The following is a 24,079-nucleotide window of genomic DNA, read 5'->3' as shown; positions in this document are numbered from 1 at the left end:
CTTCATCTCTGAATGAAAAGCATGTGGCTGGCATCCAGAACAGCGGGGTCTTTCAGCACAGCCCCAGCAGACATCTGTTTCTGGTTTGTACAGCAAAATCCTGGAGCAGGGAAGTGGGGCTGTGGTGCGAAGGGGGTGGTTGGGGAAAGGGAAGGAAAAGCGGAGGGAATAAAACTAGAACTGGGGTTAGGGTGTTTTTTATTTTTTTTTTAATGTTCTTATTTAATAGTTTTAAAGGTAGGTGGATGAGGGCCTCATTAAGATTAGCCACTGACCATTAACCTCCTCTCACATTGTCTACATGTTCAATGAATGCAAATGAAGCACTCTTATGGTCTTTTGGTGCAGGCAGTCTGCCCGTGGGTACAAACATCTCATGGTTGTGTTTGACACATCTCACAAGGTGTGAGATGGTTCATGCCTGCCTTTTTTCTTCTTCTTGCGTTTAATTGTTTCAAGCATGTATTGCCTTTAAAAGATCAGGTTTCTCTGTCCAAAACATCTGGGTGAAAAACCGTCTGGGTTCAGGGGCCCGTCCCTAATGGAGATAGATGTTAGAACCCTCAGAGAAGATTTAAATGTTTAGTTTGTCTGAGGATATTTGTACATTTGGAATGGTCCTGAAGCAATTTACTCTATTTTACTGTGACTGGGCAGTGCTCATTAAAACGCTCACCATCAAATATAGTGAGTAATAATCCATCTGAATCCTTTTAGAGATTACTAGAGCAACGATGGACCAACTGGTTTTATTGATGCTTTAAACTTGGTAATTTTTACGGAGACCTTTCTCAGTAAAAAAAAAAAATAATGGTAAAAGTTAGAAATATTTCTTAATTTATCTTATCATGGCAATCATGATGTTCTGTTCTGTGCTAAACTTCTCTCTTCTGTGTTGTACCAGCCTGTATGGCCACATAAAGATACCAATGTATTGAAGTCACTCCTGTTTAGTTAGCACTGCTAATAATCTCTGTTAAAGAAGGGATGAAGGGTCCTTTCACAAGTGTCCATACAACTGTTCCCAGTTCTAAGGTATGGACCTCAGTGTATTTTAACGGGGTTTTATGTAGTAGATTAACACTGTAGTACATAATTGTGAACTGATAAGAAACTGATATATCGGTTTTTAAATTTCTTTCTGAATAAAACTGAATAACGAGACATGCCCTCTTTACTTCGACACCCCTGAACAAATCCATGGCACATACTTTCAAAAGTCACCCAACTTACAAAAAAAAGAACAACAAACAAACAAACAAAAAAAAAACCCACTTACTTAGAGTTTTATAAAACAACACCCAAAAGCTTTGGAGATCAGGCAAGAAGAGCATAAATCAGGAAAGCTGCCAAGATGCCAATACACTAATTATGTGTGTGGTATTTGTATTTGTGCTCTGACTACAGTCACATACAGTCAGAGCCACACAGTTTAGATTTGCATCTGTAATTGCAGAGTACTTGCAGGGGCATTGAACATATATATATATATATATATATATATATATATATATATATATATATATATATATATATATATGTATGCTGTACTTTATTTATAAATGAGAAAAACAAAATCGTAGCATTATTTCCATTCCACTTTACACACATTTGCAACATTATGTTTGTTGGCCTATAACCTAAAATCCAAATAAATACATTGATGCTTCTGGTTGTGTCTAAAAAATAGCAGAGAGTAGTTTACAAGGTGTGATAACTTCAGCAAGGCACAGACTTGATTCAAATTAGATCAAGTTTTTCTTCGTAGAAAAGGTTAAAGTGAAGTTTCAGCTTCAGATCTAATTCCGTCGTCTTTTAGGTTAACTAAAAGACTTTTTTTTTTTATTGTGCTTTTATAGGAAGTATTGACTTGATTGGAGTCACTCTGTCCTGCAAAAGCATAATCTAACTCAAAGACACACGTATTCTGTCATCTCGGCTGCATTAAAGAAATGCTCTAAGTGTATTTAATGACAAGTAATTCCTAACAGAGATATTTCAAAGAGGCAGCAAAACGTTGCCTACTTCTTTTATTGTCCGACCTTGGCCGCTACAGTAACTGTCTTTTGCTGGCTGAAGAAGAAAAAATAAATCAGTCTGTCTGAAATGAGTAAAATATTTCATCAACACCAGTGATGCAACGATGGCGGAGAGTTTCCAACCCAGCAGATGCAAAATATGTGAGCACTCCAAGCAATACTTATTATGAAAAAGTTAGGATATTTTTTTTTTGTTTTTGCATGTCAGAATCAACTGATCTTTGCCACAGATACTTTCTGTAATATTTCATCGAATTAAAAAGGGGGACCAAGCTGAGCAAAGCAAATCTTTCTGATTGGAATTTGAATGCAGCATCAGCTCTCAACTACTTTCTAGAACTTTAAAATATTCACATTAGGTCATTAAGTCATCCCATTGATTGGACAATTGAGTAGCATGGAGAAGGTGATGTGCTGTAGTGCCTCAGAAACAAATACAGCTCTTAAATTTGATTCAGTTTGGTTCTAAATGTTGGAATTTAAGTAGCCATACTCCAGTCACTTAGAAACTACAACATTTATTGTCAGTTTATGCTGTATTTATTGCTTATGCTATCAGTCAATAAGACCACTGTTGGTTTTCTGTTTAAAATAAGAGCATTACTGGCTCTTGGCTAATTGCATTTATCTGTCCTGACACAAGGTACACTCTTAAATAATTGAATATAAATAATTATACCCATATGAAAATTATGTCCCAAGCTCGGTTAACGTATTTTTATGGTCATGCCGAACTGAAGGTTTGCTGCTTCACTTTGCAGCCATTGCTGGAAACTTAAAAAAATGTAACATTTCAAACGGTTTTAAAGCTACCAGGCAATCAGATTGTGGTATGGACAGCTTTATATTCCCTAATGACAATCATGTGCAACTCGAGTATTCATTGCATATAGTTATGGTCTAATATGTCCAGACTAGTCTGGAAAACAAGCATCATTGGGCTTTAAACATCTTTTGTTGTTGCACTTATATGTATTTGTGCCTTGATGTGGCTGTCATAAAACATGTAGCATCCATCCTCCTGGGCAGACTCAACATTGCTTTCTGACAATCTCTTTTGGTTTGATGATATTGTCACAACAGCTGTCATGCCACAGAAGAGCTTTGTTCACACAAAGCTGTTAGATTTAATAAAATAAATAGATGTTTTTTTTTTCTTCTTTTGCACCTCAACCCAGAACAGAATTTAATTAGGGGTGGGGGGGGAAAGGACCCATTTAAGATTTAGAACTTTTACAGCGCCTATCTTCAAACACAAAAAATGAAGCTGTTGCCTTTAGAGATAGCTCATCCCCATCAACGCAGCTTTGAAGTCACTTACTTCTTGTCGTTGCTTTCATGATATTTATGAGATGTCTGTTTGCGCACTTCAGAGAGATCTGTGCAGCTTCACAGGAGCGGATGACAGCGAGTCTTGCAGCACTAACATGCGAATAGCTCGACTTCCAGGCTGGAATCCGTCCCACGCTCTCAGCGTCACTTGCGTGCCCCACATCTGCTTGGTCACTTATGGTGGCAGGTGGTTCTCACCCCCGCTCAACCCGGGTCAGCGTGCCTCTGGCTGTCCGAGGCAACCCCATCATAGGTTAACGCCGGTCTGTGTCTTTGCCTTTTGCTCCCTGCCAAGAGAAAGAAAATACTTGAAGCTGGACTCCAATGCTTAGCGCTGACATTTTTGGCAAAGGCTGCTGGATTCAAGTCTGTGTTTGATCTTGTGCACTCGAAGCCAAGTAAAACACCAGGAGACTTAAAGGTTATTACTTTTTAGTGTGTCAGGTATGTTTCCATATAAACCTCTGTTCTTTTCCAAGTGGACTTTATTTCACAAGCCTTAGAGCTGCTGGGGGAATAGAATGTTTTTTCAGTCACAGTTGGTTGTTTGTTGTGGGATTGTATTCTGCCTTTGCACAGTGTTAATTTTAACTTCATAATTAGTGGGAATAAATCCTAATATAGGCCAAAGGGACAACAGAGGAAGCTTTTAAATCCATTAAACCTGATCAGACGAGATATTGTAGATAGGCTGACTTTCAAGTTGCTGATTTTTAACATTTTTGTGGACTGAAAAAGCCTGAGGTTTTGCTTGTTTGCTCAAAGAGAGCCGGGGATTCCACTTTTACACATGACTGATCCATTGAATTCAGCAAGTGGAAACCTGAGGTTGGGTCAGACGTTGACCAATGTACACATTACAGTATACAACCAGAAGAAACTGAACCTTTTCATCCCATGGTGGCGTCCGAGGGGGGCTTAAAGCTACAAGTCAGACTTCAGTATTATTAAACATAATAATAATAATTCAAACACTAGTTAACGTTTCACTCTGTTCTCTGTTTCCTCAATTTAATGTACATTTTAATTTCATAAAAGTTTCAATCTGCTGTTGCCGTCAGAAACCCCCCGTACCCTTTCCCCCTTGTGACATCACAACAGGTGTGAGGCAACTAATCATGGCTCAATTTGAGCATCCAGCCTCTTGTATTTTATATGTTTGTTATTTTTTCTCTTCATTCATGTTTCTTGTAATGAATTGTTGATGATGAACGCTATGTTCCCCTGATCAGAGATATATTAAACTCCCATCTCTAGGAGATCTGGACTCTGGGGGAGGCTGAGGACAAGGAGTCTGAATGGACCGTGTCTCTCGCTCTAATATCTGTTTGCCCTTAGGGTAAACAGATGACCACAGGGTCATAAAGTCTGTGGTGCCAGACCCTGAGTCTGTTGGTAAGGGATGCCGTCAAGCTGAAGAAGTTGTCCTACTGAACTGACTGGCTTGTAGGACTCCTGAGGTATCTCATAGGTACCAGTGTGGTCTGTGCCTTTGGACTGGCAGACAGGAGTTACAGCTGGTTCCTGGCTGCTTAGAGGGGAGTTGAACCTTGTCTTCGGGAGGATCAGGTGTGCCATCACGGCCGCAGTCGCCCAGTTTCATTGTGGTGAAGAGTTCTGAGCCCATCAGGTGAGGCTCTCGATTTAATGGTCAGTCTACATTCCTATCCTTACCAGAGGTCATGAAGTTTGGCTCCTGACCAAAAGAACGAGAACCCAGACACAAACAGGACGGCTGGGCTTTCACTTTGAGACAGAGTGAGGAGCTCGGCCATCTTGGAGAGGCTTGGAGTAGACCCACAACGCCCCCCAGTCACCTCCCTTGGGACTTTAACTAGGCCCCTCCAAAACCCTCTCATTTTTTAGCACTTAAAAGGGTGAAGCAGTGATGGGAATACTGCTTTTCAAAGAACTGTGTGCGTTAGAGCGTATGCCCCGAAATGACATGCAAGCAAAGCAGAATTCACTTGTTTTGTTTTTAGTGAACATGTTAAAGGAAAGGTGTGAAGTCCTGCTGTGGATATCTGTATTTCTTTTCCCAGTTTTGTAAATCTATCATCAGTGTATTTAAGTTTGTGGAAAAAAAATGACACATACTACAGATTACAGCTTCCTGTACGCTGAAAACAAAAGGTTAGCCACAGTTTGCCTGTGGAGAGATCCTGTTTTTGTGAGTCAACTCTGTTATACCTTTCTGTTTATGCAAACTTTTTGTCTTGTTTTTAACTTCTTTCTTGCATCTGCTGTATCATGCAAATTAAGCTTTACTCTCATTCTTACACACTCTTGCAATATATAGTCAGCATTACCATAAAGGCTTATTCAAATGGTCTCTTTCTGATTGCAAAGGAAAACTCAAAAGAATTGGAAATCCTGACAGAAATGTGTTCACAAGTGAAAAGATTTCCCCCAAGATCCATCTTCCAGCTCTCCATTCTCATATGCAGAATGCCATTTCTTGAGAGATATATCAAACTCAACCAAACCCAGACCCCTGAGGAGTTCGCCTCTCTGTTCTGCTGTGAGCAGATCCTTTCCCTCTTTGGGACCCCAAGCGCTGCACATGTGTAGGTATCGCTGTTACTCAGCTCATAAAACGATACAGTCACATCTGAAAGTGGTTAGCTGCTGAAACACACTGCTAGGTGCTTCAAAGTTTGGACCTCGACTTCTGCAGACGGCACAGACTGGGACTTCCTCAGGCACAAAGCAATTCCCCACAGCTTTGGTATGGCTGCAAAAAAACTTGCTTTTGTTACACAAACCTGTTCTCTCCATCAAAACCTTTAACGGGTTTCCACTGCAGCGGAAGTGATTATTTTTGTCATGCATGGTGAGCTACAGGAACATTTTTTAATGATTCTTTGTATGTGCTCAGAAGAAAAAGAAAATTGTTTTCATAATCTGTGATGATTTTATAGCCCAACACCTTTTGTGTTCTTTCTGCATGTGACAGGAAGGGAGGGAGAGGATGAAACGTTCCTGAAAGAGGCCTCTGTTCTCATTTCCTCTGAAGGCAGCCCTCTTTTCTTCCACCCTCCCATTTCTTTCCTGAGTCCCATCCACTTCAAAAAGCTGACCTGGCCCTGTGTGCTGTGTAACATGTTTACCTAAAGGCTCGTTTCAAATAAACAGCGCCTCTCCTTGAGATGCATTCCCCCCTCACTGGGAGCCTTTCAGAGACACCATATGGTTACAGGAGATACATCACAATAAGGACCCTGTCTTTTAAAGCTTGCAGTTCTTTTATTATATTGCAGAGAAGATGATTACTATGGAGAAAAGGCTTAAAATAAACAAAAACCCTCAGCGAGCTCGAAACTTTCTCATAACGACAGCAAACTTCACTGGTATTGTTGCTCAGCAGGCTTTTCCTTTATAACCAGCACCCACTTCTTTGTGTTGATAGGGGCCTGGCTGATCCTATCGCTTCAAAGATGCCAGTGTATCAGAGTATTTGAACTTTTACCCCCACTGTCACATGCTTTGCTTTGAGAACTCCTGGTAGCACCTGATTATCTCATAACGCTAAAGGTCTTACTGCACATCAGCACTCTCTTCATTTTTGATCCCTAAATCCTCTCCCAATAACTTCTTATCAGATGTCAAGGGTCCCCCAAGTGAAGCGCTCAGAGACACTCTGTATGGGCTCTGCCAGGCTTTTGGCTTTGCACAAGAGATAAGATAGGGTGCAGAAGGAAACCAACGCAAATGTGTTGCAACCCATGTTTAAGCTTGGACTCTTTCCCAGACTTGTAGACTTGGTTTTCATAATTATGGCTGCCAAAGCAACCGTTTTGCTGCTTGCTCTGCTGCTGCTGCTGCAAAAAAGTGAACTGCAACTGGAGGTGGGGCTGGGCTGAGCTTCCCTCTGCGCCGTAGCCTTTTGATCCTGCTTGCGCCATGGATGAATTACGTTTCAGAATTTCACACTGGGGAACAGTGTTTCAGGCACACAGCTCGTCTGTCAGGTTTCTTGAAGTACTCGCATTTGAGCCTTGATCTGAAGAGAACAAGCACATAGATTTTTTTTTCTCAATGACTTTTATTACTTTCTTCAAATTCAGAAGTTTACATACACTTTGCTAACTATGTCTTTAAGGTCTTTTGGGAAAGCCCATGGGGTGATTTAATGGCTTTTTTACGCCTGCAATAGATTGAGTTAAACATTTTTGAGTTAAATGGAGGTTTATATTTTAAGACCAAATCTCAAACACTGCTTCCTTGTGTGACATCATAGGAAAATATAAAAATCATCCAATCAGCCATATATGGAAGAGAACTGTGGACTTTCACAGGTCTAGTTAATCTTTATTTCCTGATGCCACCTTTATCTGTTTGAACAGTTTCACTCAAGAATAAACACCTTGAGAATGTTCCTCCATCCAAGAAATTATTCTTTGTCCCAGAGATGAATGTGAGGTCATAGATGATGTCTGAAGTTGGTTGGAGATTGCCGTAATCAAAGCTGTACCTTTATGTGTTGAAATGTCATTCAGACTGGAAGAAGTCAATACCCCAAAAGCATGATTTTGTCAGGGACAAAACTGTATTTTTGGAGACATTTTCTATGGTCTGATGAAACCAACAGTTCAGTGTTCAGTCATAATGACTAACTTCACATTTGGAGAAGAAATCTTGCAAATCTGAAAATGCCATCCCACATCAGAAGTACTTGGGGAGGGCAGCAGCAACTTGTGGGGATATTTAGCTTCTTGGGGGATTGCTGCACTTCCTAAAAACAGATGGCATCATAAGGAAAGAACAACATGTGGAAATAATGAAACAACATCTCAAGACATCAGCTAGGAAGTTAAAGCTTGGGTACAAATGGGTCTTCCAGATGGACAACAACCTCACTTATAATTCTAAATTAGGAACAAAGTGTCTTAAGGACAATAAAGTCAATGTTTCGGAGGATCTCAAAGTTCTGATCCTCAGTCCCAAATGTTTTGCCCAACATTTGTGGGCAAAACAGAAAAGGTGCTTGTGTGAACTAGAAAGCCTACAAACCTGGCTCATCTACGCCAGTTTTTTAGGAGAAAAGGGGAAAATTCTAGCAAGCTATTATCAACAGGTTGTGGAAGAAAACTTGTAGCATTTCACACAAATTCTAAAGTTTAAAAGACAATTATAACAACGGCAAAGAAAAAAATACGAAAACTTCTGAATTTGAAAAAATCTTTAAAATGTCCTTTCCCATTATTTAGCAAGTGCAAATTATTTTTAACTGAACACAATGTCACCAAGGCGTCTTTTTGAATGAAAAGTTTTGGAACAAAATCATGTAGTGTTACACCTGTAAACTAAATGTAACGTTTTGGATCATAAACATTTAAATATTTTTAATTTGCCACAATTTGATTTATTGCATCCATGGCTCATTGCCCTTATTTCTTTTTGAATATTGTAGGTCTTCAAGTAGTGATATGCATTTTACCCTCCATCTCATCTGTTCCTCTTTAGCTTTTAACTTGGTTCCCATTTCATGGGAGGTTGCACCTAAAACACCATAGCATGCTCCATCTTACATATCCTGGCTGCCTTCACATTAGTTAAAAAAACGTGAAGTCTCCTCAGCTTCCTGAGCACAGCGGGGGTGTATTTTTAGGAATCCTCAGGAAAACACTTGGTGTTGACCCTGTGATGACCTGCTGTCCAGTTCCAGGCATGTGAGGAACTTCACAGCCTGGAATTAAGCCTGTTCTTCCAGTGTTAGGAATTCTCGTGGTCTCTGAGTCTGACAACGCCTGTTGGCTGGAGGAGACAGAAGTACCTGACTGTCAGGGAGAGTTACACAACAGCAAAGAGAGAAAGGAGATTAAAGGTATGCAGACGCTTTGAACAGGCAGACGCAGCTTTCACCCCCCCCTCTTTATGCCAGAGTCTAGATATTCAGTGTCAAAAACTATGCCACAGTCTAGGAAGCCAAGACATTTTTACCCCGAACCGGATGGCCACAAGCCTCAAATTCTTCATAATATAGAGGAGCAGTACCATTTATGCAAACAAGCGGTGTCTGGGGACCTGAGGTTTTGGCAGACATTGCTGGTTATAGTTAGGCTATAGCAGATGAGTTATTAGAGGCTCTGCTTCCTTTATGTGCTGCATCCTACTGAACTGCACTGTGTATTTTGGCTGCTTCTGTTCTAACAGCCCTGAATCTCCTTAAGTGTTCAACTCAATAATAGTACACTATAACAGTCATTCATCTCTGTTTCTCCAACATAACTCTTTTCAAATGTGTTGAGAGTTCATGCTACATTGGTGGCTCATTGGTTTTGGCTCTATACTTGCCCCATTTTGTGGTTACTTATGCATCTGCACTTCCGCAGGTTGGTCATCCATAGGGAGCAGTAACTAGTGGAATGGAGAGTTGTGGTTTTAAACCTGAACATGTCCTTCTCTTGTTTTAAAACATGTTTGAGAAATCAGTCTGAGATCTTTCAACAACACGGGTGCTTTTCAAAGTGAGGAGACTAAAACTTATGGTAACACTTCACTTGAAGGGGTGTGCACAAGACTGACACGACACTGACAATATGACATGTCATCTGTTATGAACGTGAAGGAGTCTTCATGAATGTGTCATGAAGTGTCATTCGGTGAATGACACTTTTAATGCACAGTTGGAGTAAAAGTTGCATTAAAAGTGTCAACTTTGCACTACAAGCATCTTTATTTATCGAATGACCGTTCATGACAACAGTCATAGACATTTACGTAGACTCCTTCATGTTCATAACAGCTCGTATGTCATGTTTATGATAGCATCATACCAGACTTATGCACACTCCTTCAAATAACGTGTTACCAAACGTACTCACACACACAGGCAGATGATACTGTTTTAGCTACCCAGTGTATGAGGGAGTTCCAAACAATAATCAACTATTCACGTTGGCCAAATAATGAATCAAAATGCAGCTTGTAAAGTCATGAATTTTCAATCATGTTGCAGTCACATTTCACCACATGTGCCTGAAAGGGTCAATGTGTCAAGTCACATGTGACAAATTAGTATGTTGGCATGTTTTCTTGGAAGGAAAATACCAAGTTGTTAGGCAGTCCTTATCCCACTGTTGTTTTTTCCCCCCTTTTTTTCTGCAATGATGCAACAAATGCTCATGTATTTTTAACATAACAAACCATTTCTAAAGCCATAACAATAGCCATAGTTGTGGTTTCTTAGTTAGCTGAACAAACAGAAAAGGCAAACCAGGATTGTTTGCACATCTTAGAGTGATTTTGAGCCTTTATTGATGTTGTTGCCTTGAGATGACTTCTTGTATTTAGGCATTTATTGCACTTAATCAGTTTATAGTGTCATAACATTTCCTGTTTGATGAGGCTATCTCAATCCAGAAATTTCTTCTAGGAGGAGAACCTACATCTCCAAGCAGATCCTGAGTGTGTGAGCAGAGCTAAAAATGCATATTATTGAAACATTTATAACAATGGATATCTCTCTTTTGTTTTGTAAAATCACAATCTGAAGATTCTCTCTCCATCTCAGTAACATGTCAAGAGTTCATGTCAACTTGATGACATTTTTGGACTCCGTGAATATCTGCTAACCGGGACGCCTCTGCACTAAACACCATGCGTTCGTTGAGGGAATAGCACTACAACATGACATGAAGCTCACAAGTTGATTTTTGTGAAATACCCAATTTAATATTTTGGATTAGCAAAATAAATAAATCTGTTATGAACAGATGGGCTTCTAAGTGTTGTAGTCATTTGCTCTGTTGAAGGCTCTTTGCCATGGCCTTTCTACATGGAGCTAGTATTTTCACACTGTGAATATGTGGATTATCTCTGGGTACTCTGGCATCCTCCCATAGTTAAAATATGCATGCTAGCTTAAGTGGACTCCCTAAACATGTATGTGCATGTGTTTGTTTTGTTAGGGACGATTTTGGCGATGGTGGTGGGAGTTCGTCCTGCAACCGGTGGGTTGCCAGTTCAGTTTGTCCACTGTTGTTGTGTCCTTGGGCAAGACACTTGACCCACTTGGCCTGTTGGTGGTGATCAACATCACCTGTCAGTGTACCCCAGAGCAGCTATGGCTACCATCCAGTAGCTTGCCATCATCAGTTTATATAAATGACTAAAGGTAGTTAGTCTATTACTATTGAATGTTAGTAATGGAGAACAACTACTGTAACATGCACAACCCATGTAATACCAAAATATTAGTTTGTATGTATCTCCATACATACCCAGTATTTCTACGTCAGAGAGGAAACTAACCACTTGTTACAAATAAAAGAGTAAAAGAAGACTAAAAAGAGCATTATTGAAAACAGATTGTCTTTTAAATTTTCTCTAACATATACCAAAATGCAGATGGTCCATAATGACTGGTGAAAATGCCTCACTTGACCCTGTCATTTAGTATTATGGGGGTACCTGGGTTAAAATGGCACTGCTTATAAATTCTTAGACTTGTCGCCACTCTTCCACGCTGACTTGCAGCTGTCTTTCCCCAACATGGTTTGTTTACATTTCCCAGTCACCCACAAGAGCTGTGTATCGCCTCTCGCTCCCTCCAACCTCCGACCGCAGGGCCTCGCCCCTATGATCTGCCATGGCTGCTTTTCAAAGCTCTGACTCAAATCTCTTGCAGTCCAACAAAATGAGTGGTGAAAACCGTTGGTGTCAGGGGTTATCTCACAGGTGAGAACAATTATTACTGACATCTCAATGCTCGACGGGCATCTGGAAACCCGATTCTGGCGACAGCCGAGAGGAAAAAGCGGTCTAGCAGGTGAGAGCAATGTGTTGAAATGGTTTATACATTATGGAAGTAGACAAAGCAGTGTTTATCAAGCTTGCTGACCGTGACAGTTCAAACTGTTGATTTATGCTAAACCTCTGCCAACATGGGATCTGATCCCTTTCATTTCTCAGATGAGTGTGTGCAGAAAGTAACTACTTTTGGACTGTAACAGGATTGGGTTATAGCCACCTCACCCACAGCCTGGCAATCTGGCATCCTCTATGTTGTTTAAAAGGCCCGTGGAATGTGGAACAAATCCCCTCAGCTTTATCGGCCTGGACGCACTCCCCTTTGGCTCCCACTGAGAGCCGGGGGCTTACAGAATTTCACATGGAGGCCAGAAACAGAGGAACATCCTTTTTGGGTCCCAATGTGGGCTTCGATATGCCATCAGCTTGTTCCACTCACCTCTCTCTTGTTGTCAGGTTGTGAATGTGCTCACTGTTGGTTGGGCATGCATCTTTTGTTTGGTTTTGATGAATCACTGTTGTGTGGTGCTGGAAAAGAGTTTTATCCCAGAAAAAAACGTTTTTTTTGTTTGTTTTTTTTTCACTTAATTGACAAAGATAAGCATTTTTCAAAAGTAGATTTCATTTATTGAAAGACAAAATATATCCAAACCAATCAGAACCCCTTTGGAACAACTTTTGGCCCCCCAACCCCTTTATTGAATTATCATTTAACTCTAAATAGCCACAATTTTTTGTTCATTTTCACTAGCCACTCTCATACCGATTAATACCAGATTTGAAGAATGAAGAAATCACCTAAAAACAACTTGTCTGAAAACATGGCGATTTAAAAAATAACACGTCTTGTTGCAAAAGCAGGTGAGGAACTAAGTAATTGACACACATCAGTCTGGAAAGGGTCACAAATAAATTTCTATGACATTGGGTCTCTACCAAACCACATTAAGAGCCAATCACACTCCAATGAGAGCATAACCTACTGAAGTTATTACAGGAGTGTATTAACAAGTCATCCGGAAGGTCGACGTTAAAGTCAGTGATTCAGATTCAATAATAAAAAAGCTAAATTGACATCCATGGAAGAGCTCCAACTTGAAACACACAAAAGCCAAAAAAAAACAAAAAAACAAAAAAAAAAAAACACCTTTATGATCCCTTAACCTTTGGGAAAATATTATGAGGACTGGTGAAGCAAGACAAAACTCAAGCTCTTTTAAGGTGCACATCATGTTACATCTGATGTGACATTAAAACAGTACTTCAGTACAATAACATCATAGATGGTAGTGGGTGCTTTGGCGCTTCAAGATCTGGATGACTAGTGTATGTCTTCTGCTCGAGACTGGAAAGTTCTGAAAAAAAAAAAAAAACTTCCACCCATCACTGTGTTAAGGTGAAGGGCACTGGGCTATGCATGAGCCAAAGCAGACCAGCACGTTCAACCCTGAAGGGCTTAGAAAGAAAAAAAATGCAGGTTTTGAAGTGGCCTTGTCAAAGTCTATGCTTTCAATCTAATTGAGATGGCACAGTCTGACCTTAAACAGGCCCTTTATGCTCAAAAGCCCTCCACTGTGGTTGAATTAAAACAACTTTGGAAAGAAGTGAGTCAAAAAGACCTCCACAGCGATGTCAGACACTCACTGCTAGTTATCACACAAACACTTGATGGCAGTTGTTGCCACCAAAGGTGCAACAGCCATCCAACTTCATCCATTTCCAAAAATAATGCATATTTAGCATGACCTGAGTTATTTCAGTATAATTTGGCCTCTGAATTTAATGAAAGACTGCTCATACCTGAATAAACCTGTCAATCTTTTGTGCGAGTGCTTTATAAAATGCATCAAAGATTTAAGTGTATTCTCAGTGAAGCAGTTTTTTTTTTAAAATTAATACAGCAAAGGCTTCCTTTTTATATTAGTCGATCAAATATGTGAGTGATCTTTCATGCTGCCATAGCTTCACACATTTGCCTCATCTCGATTGGTGAGTTTTATGGACTCATTGGTATGAACGGCATGATTCCTATGGTAGCTGAATGTGAGACATCTGAGGGCATGGTGCTATGCTCCGTTACATCAGGCTCCTATCAAAGCTCATTTTAATGAAGGCAGGCTGATTACAGCAGTGGTGACAGATGCAGGCCTGTCAGCCAGCGATGCTAATCTTTGTTTAGGGCTTTCAGGAGGTCACAATCAAAGTGAAAGAAAGATCAGTGACGGGACAAAGAGTGAAAAGGAGGTTCATTCCTCCCCTGATAGAAGGGGAGCGGCTGACTTTTAGCGGCGTGCACGCTGCTCTTACATAGACAGGCAAGCATGATCATCTCTCACCACAGCTGTTGTCATTGTAGGATTGTGGAGGCTTCATTTTAGCGATTCATATTCTGCCAAGGGAGAGGTTCTGCCTCTTGTTTGACCTCAGAGAGCTTCCTGAAAGAGTCGCGAAAAGGCGGTCATATCTGGGCCATCTCTGCTGCGTGACACAGGTGGTCTTCTGGAGTGACCTCTTGTCCAAAGGTATAAAAGATTAGACACACATCCAGTTAAATTTCATTTTTCCAATCTGAAACTCCAACTGATGTAGTTTTTTAAATATCAAAAATCAAAATGTGAGCAAGCCATATGCTTAAACAGAGGACATGTCACGTTGTTTATATATGTCGGTCACTTATTTGTTAGTTTAATGTTTTAACTGTCAAGGTAAGCTAAATCCATCTTGTTTTTTTTAACTTGAGTTGCAGAGGTTTTGTAACTCTATGCATATTTCCTGTAGAAGAGAACCTACCGTACCATATCACACCCAGATGTTTCCAAACTCAATGTGTTCCAAGACAAACAGGTTAAAACCTGAACAAGATTGAACAACTTTAAAATATTTTCAGCCTTCCTGTTGTCTGCTGAAGTCCAACTCTCTTTGTGACTGAACTGCGTTGCTTCTGTGTGAACTCAGTCTTTCGTCTCATTAGAACAAACTTTGTAACATAATGAATAAATCCCTGATGTGATAGACATGGCTTTGTAATGGATGCATACATGTACATTTTTGCTTTCTGCAACTTCATTGTTAAACAACTCAGTGTTTGAAAAAAACAGCTCATGTCGTGGAATCTTCACTAAATAACCTTTACGTTAAAGTTACAAAATAGAACGATTAAAATTCTTGACCGAGTTTTCACCGTTCAAGCTGAGAACCAGCCATTATCACATGCCACAGGATTTCATATTATGCTAATATTTAAAATTTTTGAATACAAAAACTGTAAATGACCAGGTTCATTCAGTTCTCGCTGTTTCCAGAGATCATCTGCAAATCCCAAACATCTATTTCCACAAAAAGTAAGGAACGTTTAAGCCAAAAATATGAAAACTACACCGCAGAAGAACAGAGACAGAAAATTGACAAAGAGAATGGGGTATTGTTTGTAACGTAAGCAGCTTGTACTTTAGCTCTCTTGCTGGAAAAGAGGCAGAAGTTGCCACAAGTTCATCTAATCTTCTTGCTCCAGAGCCCAAAATATTTTAGACAATGGCCCCTTCCCCCTCCATCCACCATCGTTTGGTCTGCCTCTTTCCAGCAGAACCGCTCACATCTGGTTTTGAGTCGAGGCCAGGTTGGTTTCAGCTGGAACGGAGGGCTTTTATTTCTCAATGGCCCCCGTCCCTCTCCAGTTTCAATCTCAGGAATGCACAAGAAAGTGACGCTTGTTTACGAATGGGTTTTCCTGTCTTTGTAGTAATAACATTTGGGTTCTGATTTGTCTTCACAAGGAACGCCACAATAATTTCAAGTTAATATTGGGGTTGAGAAGGAATGCTGGTCTGCTGGCTGGTGGTCTTGAAGCCTTTTCTGGTGGCGCCCTCTGAAATTTAAGAAAACTCCCACTAATAGCTTCAGAGCATTTACCTCCCAATGCTCCCTTTAACATCAAATGAAACAGAGAGCTTATATTGTTGACCTGGTTTTCCTAGAAAAATCAAAACGACAAAATAAACGGAGAGCAACCTTTACCCATGCGCAGAACGAAGCAGGAAAAAAAGACTCACAAATTCAAAACTCCATAAAGAAGGTCGGATCCTGTTTTCGTGTCTTTCCAGCATGTGTTTGTACTTCGACACGCATTAAGACATCCGATCGAGCTGCCATATTTCCTCACCCGAGGGAAGAGGAGCTGTGTAAACAATATTAATGTTGGCCTTCGCTGTTTTTAAAGGCACAATTTTCACGTTGCATCATAAGGTCTGGATCGTGGCCCTAAAGAAGTGTGTGCACTTATTTTTAGGGGGGTGAGCCAGAGGGGGAGATGTGAGAACAAAGATGTGCAGTGTTTTCCAGAGGGAGGATGGGTGGTAGGCAGGGAGGGGGTGGCAGAGGTAGGGTGGGAGGACAGACTGCTGGGGGATGTCTGATGTCACCTGGTAGGGAGCTATGAAAGCTTCCCTGGTTACCCTATCCCACATAAAAGTCTGGCAGAAGACTGAGGCTTTAGGGAAGCTTGGCAGAACTGCGGCATTAAACGGGAACAAACATCACTCACCTTTCTTTCTCTCTCTTATGTCGAGGCGTCGGAGAGGCAGATTGTTGACACAGAATGTTGTCACTGCATATTTCCAGTATTTTAAAAAACAACAACAACAAAAGACAATGGGGATCCAATACCTATTGTTTGTTCTTGAAGTATCTCCCTCAACATGTGCACATTTCAAATGTTTCTTTCAGGTCACAGCAATGATTTTAACCGTACACATCTGTTAAGAAACAACCCTTTTGTTGTAGGATAGCGAATTGCGTCCTAAAGAGTCGGTTGTGATCTGATAGTGAACAAATGAAAGCTGCTCAATGCCAGAAAGCAGTTAATTGCACATGTGGAGGGCAGATTTGAACCCTACACCGTGGGCGATGTGGAGGGAGATGTGTTTAGATGGTGAGCTGCAGACTGCGGTTAGGTACAGGCTGCTTTCTCATTAGCTTCACCAATGGATGTAATGAGCACAGAGGTGGGGCTGTGCTATTGGTATGGGGACAACATGTGTTTGAAACAAACCCTGTCGGCCCCCTTAAAATAGTGTGTGGCAAGCAAAGGCAACTTCTGCATCTCCAACGTTTGCAAAGAAGTCCTCCGACTTTAATGCAACAATTTAATGAAAACCAAATCAAATTCTTCATTTTCTGTTGGAGTCAAAATCACTGCCTACGTCAGACACCTACAGCATGTTTCGTCTCATTTATGTTTTATGATCTGTAAAAGAAAAAGACAAAAAATCAGTGTCAGTTCAAATCTAAATCATCAGGTCACATATCAAAGAATGGCAGAAATGACGATTCTTTAGCCAGAAAAAGCAAGATCGGTCCACCTCTGGAAGCTCGTGTCTTCAATTCAGCTGTGAACAGTTTGCTCTGCCACCTTATGGGGAATGAGGAAGGCAGGAATCATTGGCTGTTTTTGATGTTCCTCTGAGTCCTTACATACTGGCCTTCATTAGGGGGACTGCAGGATAAAAGGGAGGGGATAAAAGCTTCCAGATCAGAAGGAAAACAACAACTTGTCTGAGGAAACCACAAAAGATGGATGCTGTGAGTTTTGTGTATATAAATACACATTTTCTTTCTTTTTGATTCGAGAATGTGTGCTTTATGATTTAAGGTTTTCTTGTTTATGACAGAAAAAAGAAATAAAACAGTTCCCATTTCCACCGAGCGTCTGAAAACACCAACAGATTGGTCCCTTCTCCTATCTAGCGTTCTCCTCTGCCCTTCTCCTCTTCTCAACCTTGCTCCTTTCTCAACTTTGTTCCTCTGAACTTCCCTTCCCTTTTATCCCTCCTTCCCCTATCTCCTTCCTCCTGCCCATCTCCCAGGGGTTTCTGGTGGCCGCCTGGGCCTTGACCTCCAGGACTTATCGGACTGCCTCCCATTTAGCCGCGAAGGTCACGACCAGATTACGTCCTGACGTATCGTCCTCTGAAGTCCAGAATAATCAGTCTTTGAGATTCTTAAACAGAACCACAACAGGCCCTGGCGCTGTGATTACTCTGAGTGGGTAAACGGGGAGGGGGCTCGCTCACCTAAACGCATGCAGATGTTCATGCTCTCATGAACCTCGGCTCCGTCAAAAGGTACACGGAGTTCTTTTGTTTTCGAGTGCCCTGTCTGTTTTTTATTTGTCTCAATTCAGTGGGCCTCCTTGATTCAATCTGGTGCGATTTTATTTCAAAGCCTGCTGAGCAGCTTAGAGGAACGGGGAATGACGTAAATAAGTTGAATCATTTGTTGTTCAAATATTTGTGGTTTAGGGCCTGTGCTGCACTTAATTTTCATTGTTTCCACAATGCACTTGTAATTAAAAAAGCCTGAGTGTGTGTGTTGCTGCTCCCTATGCATTCGCACATGTGTGGAATGCTTTGTGGTCCAGTTTTATGCAAGACACGAATTATTCACAAATGGAAGAAGACCAGTTTTTCTTTCCATCCCTCTCTTCTTTCTGTACTGGTGTAATTAGTCAGTTTCATCCTATCTGCAAGGAAATTTCCATCTGGCATTCAGCATAAGTGCCACCCAGACCTCGTTCTGTGGCTTGTTGCTCATAAGCCAAACTTTTCAGAGTTGAGCTGCTTAAAAAAAGAAGAAGAAGAAGACGAAAAAAAAGCAATACAACAAAACTTTTCTTTCCTAAACTTTTGGTTTCCATCAAGCACTTCTCAGTGGGTCTCTCATGTCAAACAGGATGAGAATAAACAGGTTGGCTGAGAAAGCGAGAGAGAGAGAGAGAGAGAGAGAGAGAGAGAGAGAGAGAGAGAGAGAGAGAGAGAGGATGCTCAGATGATGAAGTGCACCACAAGCTTTTTGATGGATGTGAGGGATCCATTTGAAGGGCTTGGAGGAATCTTGAAAGCTTGGCTGTGGCCGCGCTCGCTGCGTCCCAGACAGTGAAACACAATAAGCATGCAGATGTTCAAAGTGTTTGGCCGCGCTGGAGCCTGGAGCCCTCCGCCGCTCATCTGAGTAGGAAATGCTTTAGCTGGAACTGTTTGTTTTCTCTGTGTCTGTGGTCTGAACTGCAGATTCACTTACATCTCTAACTCCCTCTCTCCTTCTCCTCTCTCCCATCCTCTGTGAATTTCTCTCCTCTTTTCTTTTCCCCAGGAGTTTCCGAGTGCTGAACTGAAGGAAGGACAATTCACAGACCAACACTGTCCCCTTGAGGGTAAGCGGAGAAGACAGTTAGCCAATCAGGCGTTTTATGACAGATTGTACCATTTTTGTTGGTCTGTCCCATAACAAAAATTGTAAAGTTGTGTTTCAATCTTAAACTGCCCGCTTTGAGCTGAGCACACAAAGCCTCATGGACTTGAAAAAGCGCTGTTAAAAGAAGGGCGCTTTAATCAAGAATCACAGACACAGCTAGTCACTCATAGAGATTAGATTGATATTGTGAGAGTCAAAGATTGTCTTGCATAGAACATAAGGTTGTCTCTGACTCTCATTTATTGCTTTTCTTTTGCATCGACAGTGATTCTTCCGCAGGAGAAGGCTGAAGGTTGTGAAAGCTACTTGCAGTACCTGCACTCAGAGGACGGAGAGAAAGAACCTGTCAGAGACGCCACCAAAAGTTCCGGGAAGAAATGCATTAGCGTCAATGTAAGAGTTAATGTGATCTGGCAGCATTTTTTCCTTGTCTGACAACTTCCAGATTGCAATCAGTATACTGTTTCTCATCTCAGTGAGTGAGGTTGCAGCTGAAAAAACGAAGAATTGCTTTGCATTTGTTCGTAATTAAAATTTGGTGATTATGCCTCTCTGTTCTGGACTTTCTAAATGTGAATGCATCAGAAAACTTCTAACTCTATTTTGCAGAGTTAGGAAATTTTTCCTTTTCTGTAATGTGCGTTGAATGAAAACCTTTGTCAACGACTATATAAAACCAGAACAAACTGTACTTTGCTGCCACCTGCTGTTTCAATTGCGGATGTGTCTCGCCGGTGGCATGCCTTTGGAGCATAATCACAGTGATGATGAGGAGGATAAAGAGCTACGCTGAACTGTCTGTGTTTCTGTGTATAAAAGAGAGACAAATGTTTTTTTTTTTTTTTTTCCAGGATGTGGAGTGTGATGTTTCTTTGGAAGATGACAACCGTCAGGAATGGATCTTCACTCTTTATGACTTTGACAACAGTGGGAAAGTCACCAAAGAAGTATGTGGGCTGGTTCTGCCTCTGGCGACTGAGCTGTTGTTTTTATAATGCTTCCAAAACGTCCCATCTAACATTTATTTACATGCATCTTTTTAGTATTTTTATTTTTTAAATTTTTTTAAAAATTAAATTTGGAATTGTAAACTATGTGTTTTGATCTCTAAAGGACATGTCGAGTTTGATGCACACCATCTATGATGTGGTGGATGCCTCTGTGAATCACTCCTGTCACAACAAAAGCAAGACTCTACGCGTGAAGCTGACCGTCACCCCAGAGCCGAGGAGCCACAGACGAGACACAGGAGCAGGTGACCGAAAAATGAACCAACGACTCAGGTTTCCTACTCAGTAAAGAGTCTGAAAAAATCTGAAACTTGATTCTGTTGTTATTTTGTCTGCAGACTTTATTCCTAACTCCATTATTGGAATAATTAATAATAAAAAAAAGTATGTTTTTTTTTATTAATTTATACTAATATAATATTATTCAGTTTCTGGTAGCATACAGAAAATAAAATAGTGACATTTCACTTTTTTTTTTTAGCTCCTAAACCTATGATTGCTAAACTCGGCCTAATTAGAAACCCCTTTTTATTTGTTTAGAATAACTAGATTGCTATGCATTGATACTAAATCATAGCATACATCAGGCTTATTAGCATTCAAAAAGCATGTTCATTCAGTCATTATTTAACTTCAGCTGTACTTTCTCAGAGCGCTGCCACCACGATGAGAGCCGGTCATCTGACAAGCGTCTCTCCTCATACTTCAGGTTAGTCTGTTTGAAACCTTTCTTATGAAGAATGTGTTCAAGCCACAAATATGACTTTTTTTTTTCTTTTACTCTCATACAGTAGCAAGGGACAGAGCAGTGAGCCTCCGGCCGCCGAGGGTCAGCATTACTGCGTGGATGAGAACACGGAGAGGAGGAACCACTACCTGGACCTGGCTGGTATTGAGAACTACACTTCCAGATTTGAAGGTCAGTTCACTTCCACTTTATTTAACCATTTTTATATCAGCATGCCTGTATCATCACCACACATTCAAACTAAGATTTAACTAAAGCAGGAATAACTTAAATACTTTGGCTATAAAAGATGGAAGCTTTATTCATAATTGAAAGATTTGACATATTCCCCATTTTAGCTGGTCTATACAAGAACTCAAGTTACATTTATAACTTCTAAAAGCCTTCAGATGCTCTTTCTTCTGAAACGCCTGTCTGTTGTCATCATTTTCCTCAGATACCAAATTCATAAATATTTATTTATTCCTGTAAATAAATAATAAAATATTTATAAAGATCTCTTATTACACATTTTTCATTCTAATATTTTAAGTAAAAATAATGGTGAGTTTCAAAGCCTGCATTTTATGGTGATGGTGATCACTTAAATTTGTGTGACTATTACAAATGTAGGCTCCCTCTCTGAATATAATAACAATATCAATCTGAATCTCACTTCTTATAGCCTGTTCTGAAAACATCACTCACCTCTTTTTCATAATAACATGGTAACAGCTTAAAGTCTTGTAAGGTGAGCTTATATATCCCAGGATGTATACCTGAGAAAAAATATGTAAAACGTTCCTCCACTAACCTGATCAAATGCTTCACCGCGGCAGAGTGAAAACAAGCAGTCAGGGTTACTGGAGCTCTCCAGCTGCTGTCAATCTGTGCCACAGCTACAGTTGCTGCAGTTACCGACATGCATCTGCGTGGCAGCATTCACTGCAGGGCGGCATAGCTAAAGAAATAACAAGAGGGTGAAGGCTCACTAAGAGCAAGCTGTAAACTTAAACTATTCCTACAGTCTTGCATGGTTTCCAAGTTCAGTTTCAGGTTGGGTTTGGAGTCGGACATAAACTTTCTTTGGGTCTCTATCATTTCAGAAGCTACAGGTTTCCAGACTGTGTCTCAGCCCCCGTTTTCACATTGACCTGGATGTTTTGATGTTTGATGTTTTGTCTGCAAATGTGTCCAAATTTCTTTTTGTTAGCTTTGCTGCAGCATTTCAAAGGCTTATTTCAGTTTTACTGTGAAAAATATCCATCGACCTTAATTTAATATACCACAATGTTTTTATGCTGTCTTCCAGGAACAAACCCAGACTGCCCCGCTCAGGAGACTCAAGTTCGTAGCTCACAAAGCCAGAGTCGTTCTCGCTCCCATGAGCCAGAAGCCCAAGTTGTTCACCACCGACGTTCACAGGTCATCGGTGAAAGCTACAACCCTGCAGAGCCTCGAGCCAAAGGTGCTCAGTTTCTCAAATCCCCTAAAGGAGCCTATAAGGGAAGTGGAGGCAATAACGGAGGAGGCAAATCCAACAAATGTCACGGTTACCACCCTCCCATCCAAACGATGCTGCACAGTGGCAACGCCGCAGGTCACGGGGGTCAAGATGTGTACCACCTGCCACACCAAGCTCAACCTTCAGCCCACCACCAGCACCCTCTGCAGCACAGTCACAGCAAGCGGCTAAAGGCCAGAGCTCGCGATTCCATGTCTCCGACCAAAACCCTTCTGACTCCGCAGCCCCACCACCAACAGCAGCCTGCCATGCCGTCCATGCTGCCCGGCATGGAGAGGGAGCAGGCGTCCGGCCCCCCCGGGAGCCCAGGGATTGTTGTTCCTGTGGTGCAGCGCCATGAGCATCACCATCACCATGAACACCACCACCACCACCACTACCACCACTACCACCAGACATGACAGCTTTATGTATAAATACATATGAGTGACTGAAACCAGGACCAAACCACGCTATTCTGAAGGACTAATCCAATGGAAGCACTCTCCATCCTGGATTTTCAAAGCTTCCTGCAAACTCTACAGATATACTAAGAAACACTGTACTGAGCTGCCAAGTACACTGATGGTAAATGGTGTCTGCTTAGCAGGACCTCGGCATGTAGTAAGAGAGAAATGGCGCAGTTTTTCAGTATTTTCCCCAAATGTTGTACTTGAAAGCCTGCACTCCTTCCACATGTTTTTTAAGGGGTTCAGTAAAGAACTAATTCGAATCAGATGACTTCTGTTGTGTCACTCAGTCTCTTCAGTCAAAGTCCTTTAAAGCTATACTATGTGTCCGAATAGTTGTTGTTCCATGTGAGACGTTTTCATAAATGCAGATCTCAGGTGTAAAGGTGCTGCTGCTCGCGAGCTTTCCAGAGAGGCCCTGCCTTCGTGGGACCGGTGCTGTGGGGCCAGGAGGCTTCCTGTTTGTGTGTGCGAAGGAAGAGAGAGGAGAGGGAGTATGAAATCACCACTGCCAGTTTTAATGCAAAATACCTTCCTATATGTATTAAAAATCTATATATGTAAACACATTTTACTGTATAATAATTATGCTCTATATGCATATTTCATCCTGGATCTAATTATGCATATATGTATTTTGTATTTTATATATTTTAATAAACATTATATAGTTCATTTATACAAATGCAGAGAGGTCTTTCTTTTTCTTTTTCTTTCTTTCTTTATTTTTTTACAGGCATGTATGCCATTTACTTATTACCATGTGTGATTCCATTGACCCTTTGGTGATACATTGTAAAGTCTCAGTGTGCTTCTGTCCTTTGCAGTCCAATTCTAGCCATTTCTGCAAATTATCAGTGTGTCCTCAGTTGACATTTTCTTGCAGAAAGGGGTCATAACAGCTGTTGACACGAAGCTGTTATCTAAAAGCATTTGCCACATTGTGTGGATTGAAACACTCATACCTGCTTGCTGCTATTTTGGCAAGCTCTGTC

At 41.0% G+C, this 24,079-nt stretch overlaps 1 protein-coding gene across 2 annotated transcripts in view; it reads left to right on the top strand.

Moving 5' to 3' along the window:
* nkd2b (NKD inhibitor of WNT signaling pathway 2b) overlaps positions 1-23,773 on the top strand; it is a 29,172-nt gene extending 5,399 nt beyond the window's left edge. Inside the window, exons 4-10 of one of the 2 annotated variants that reach the window (XM_055048061.1) lie at positions 19,272-19,332; positions 19,639-19,766; positions 20,225-20,320; positions 20,487-20,628; positions 21,035-21,092; positions 21,178-21,302; positions 22,423-23,773. In XM_055048061.1, coding sequence (XP_054904036.1) covers positions 19,272-19,332; positions 19,639-19,766; positions 20,225-20,320; positions 20,487-20,628; positions 21,035-21,092; positions 21,178-21,302; positions 22,423-23,036 — 1,224 coding nt within the window. In that variant the 3' untranslated portion in view covers positions 23,037-23,773. Of the gene's footprint in view, positions 1-19,271; positions 19,333-19,638; positions 19,767-20,224; positions 20,321-20,486; positions 20,629-21,034; positions 21,093-21,174; positions 21,303-22,422 lie in introns of both variants that reach the window. The other variant, XM_055048060.1, reaches the window with a different exon arrangement.
* Positions 23,774-24,079: the final 306 nt, after the last annotated feature.

The sequence above is a fragment of the Poeciliopsis prolifica genome, unplaced genomic scaffold, assembly GCF_027474105.1.
Source record: "Poeciliopsis prolifica strain line A6 unplaced genomic scaffold, Auburn_PproV2 SCAFFOLD026, whole genome shotgun sequence".
In the NCBI taxonomy this organism is placed as follows: domain Eukaryota; kingdom Metazoa; phylum Chordata; class Actinopteri; order Cyprinodontiformes; family Poeciliidae; genus Poeciliopsis; species Poeciliopsis prolifica.
This window is presented reverse-complemented; position numbering and strand designations above follow the sequence as displayed.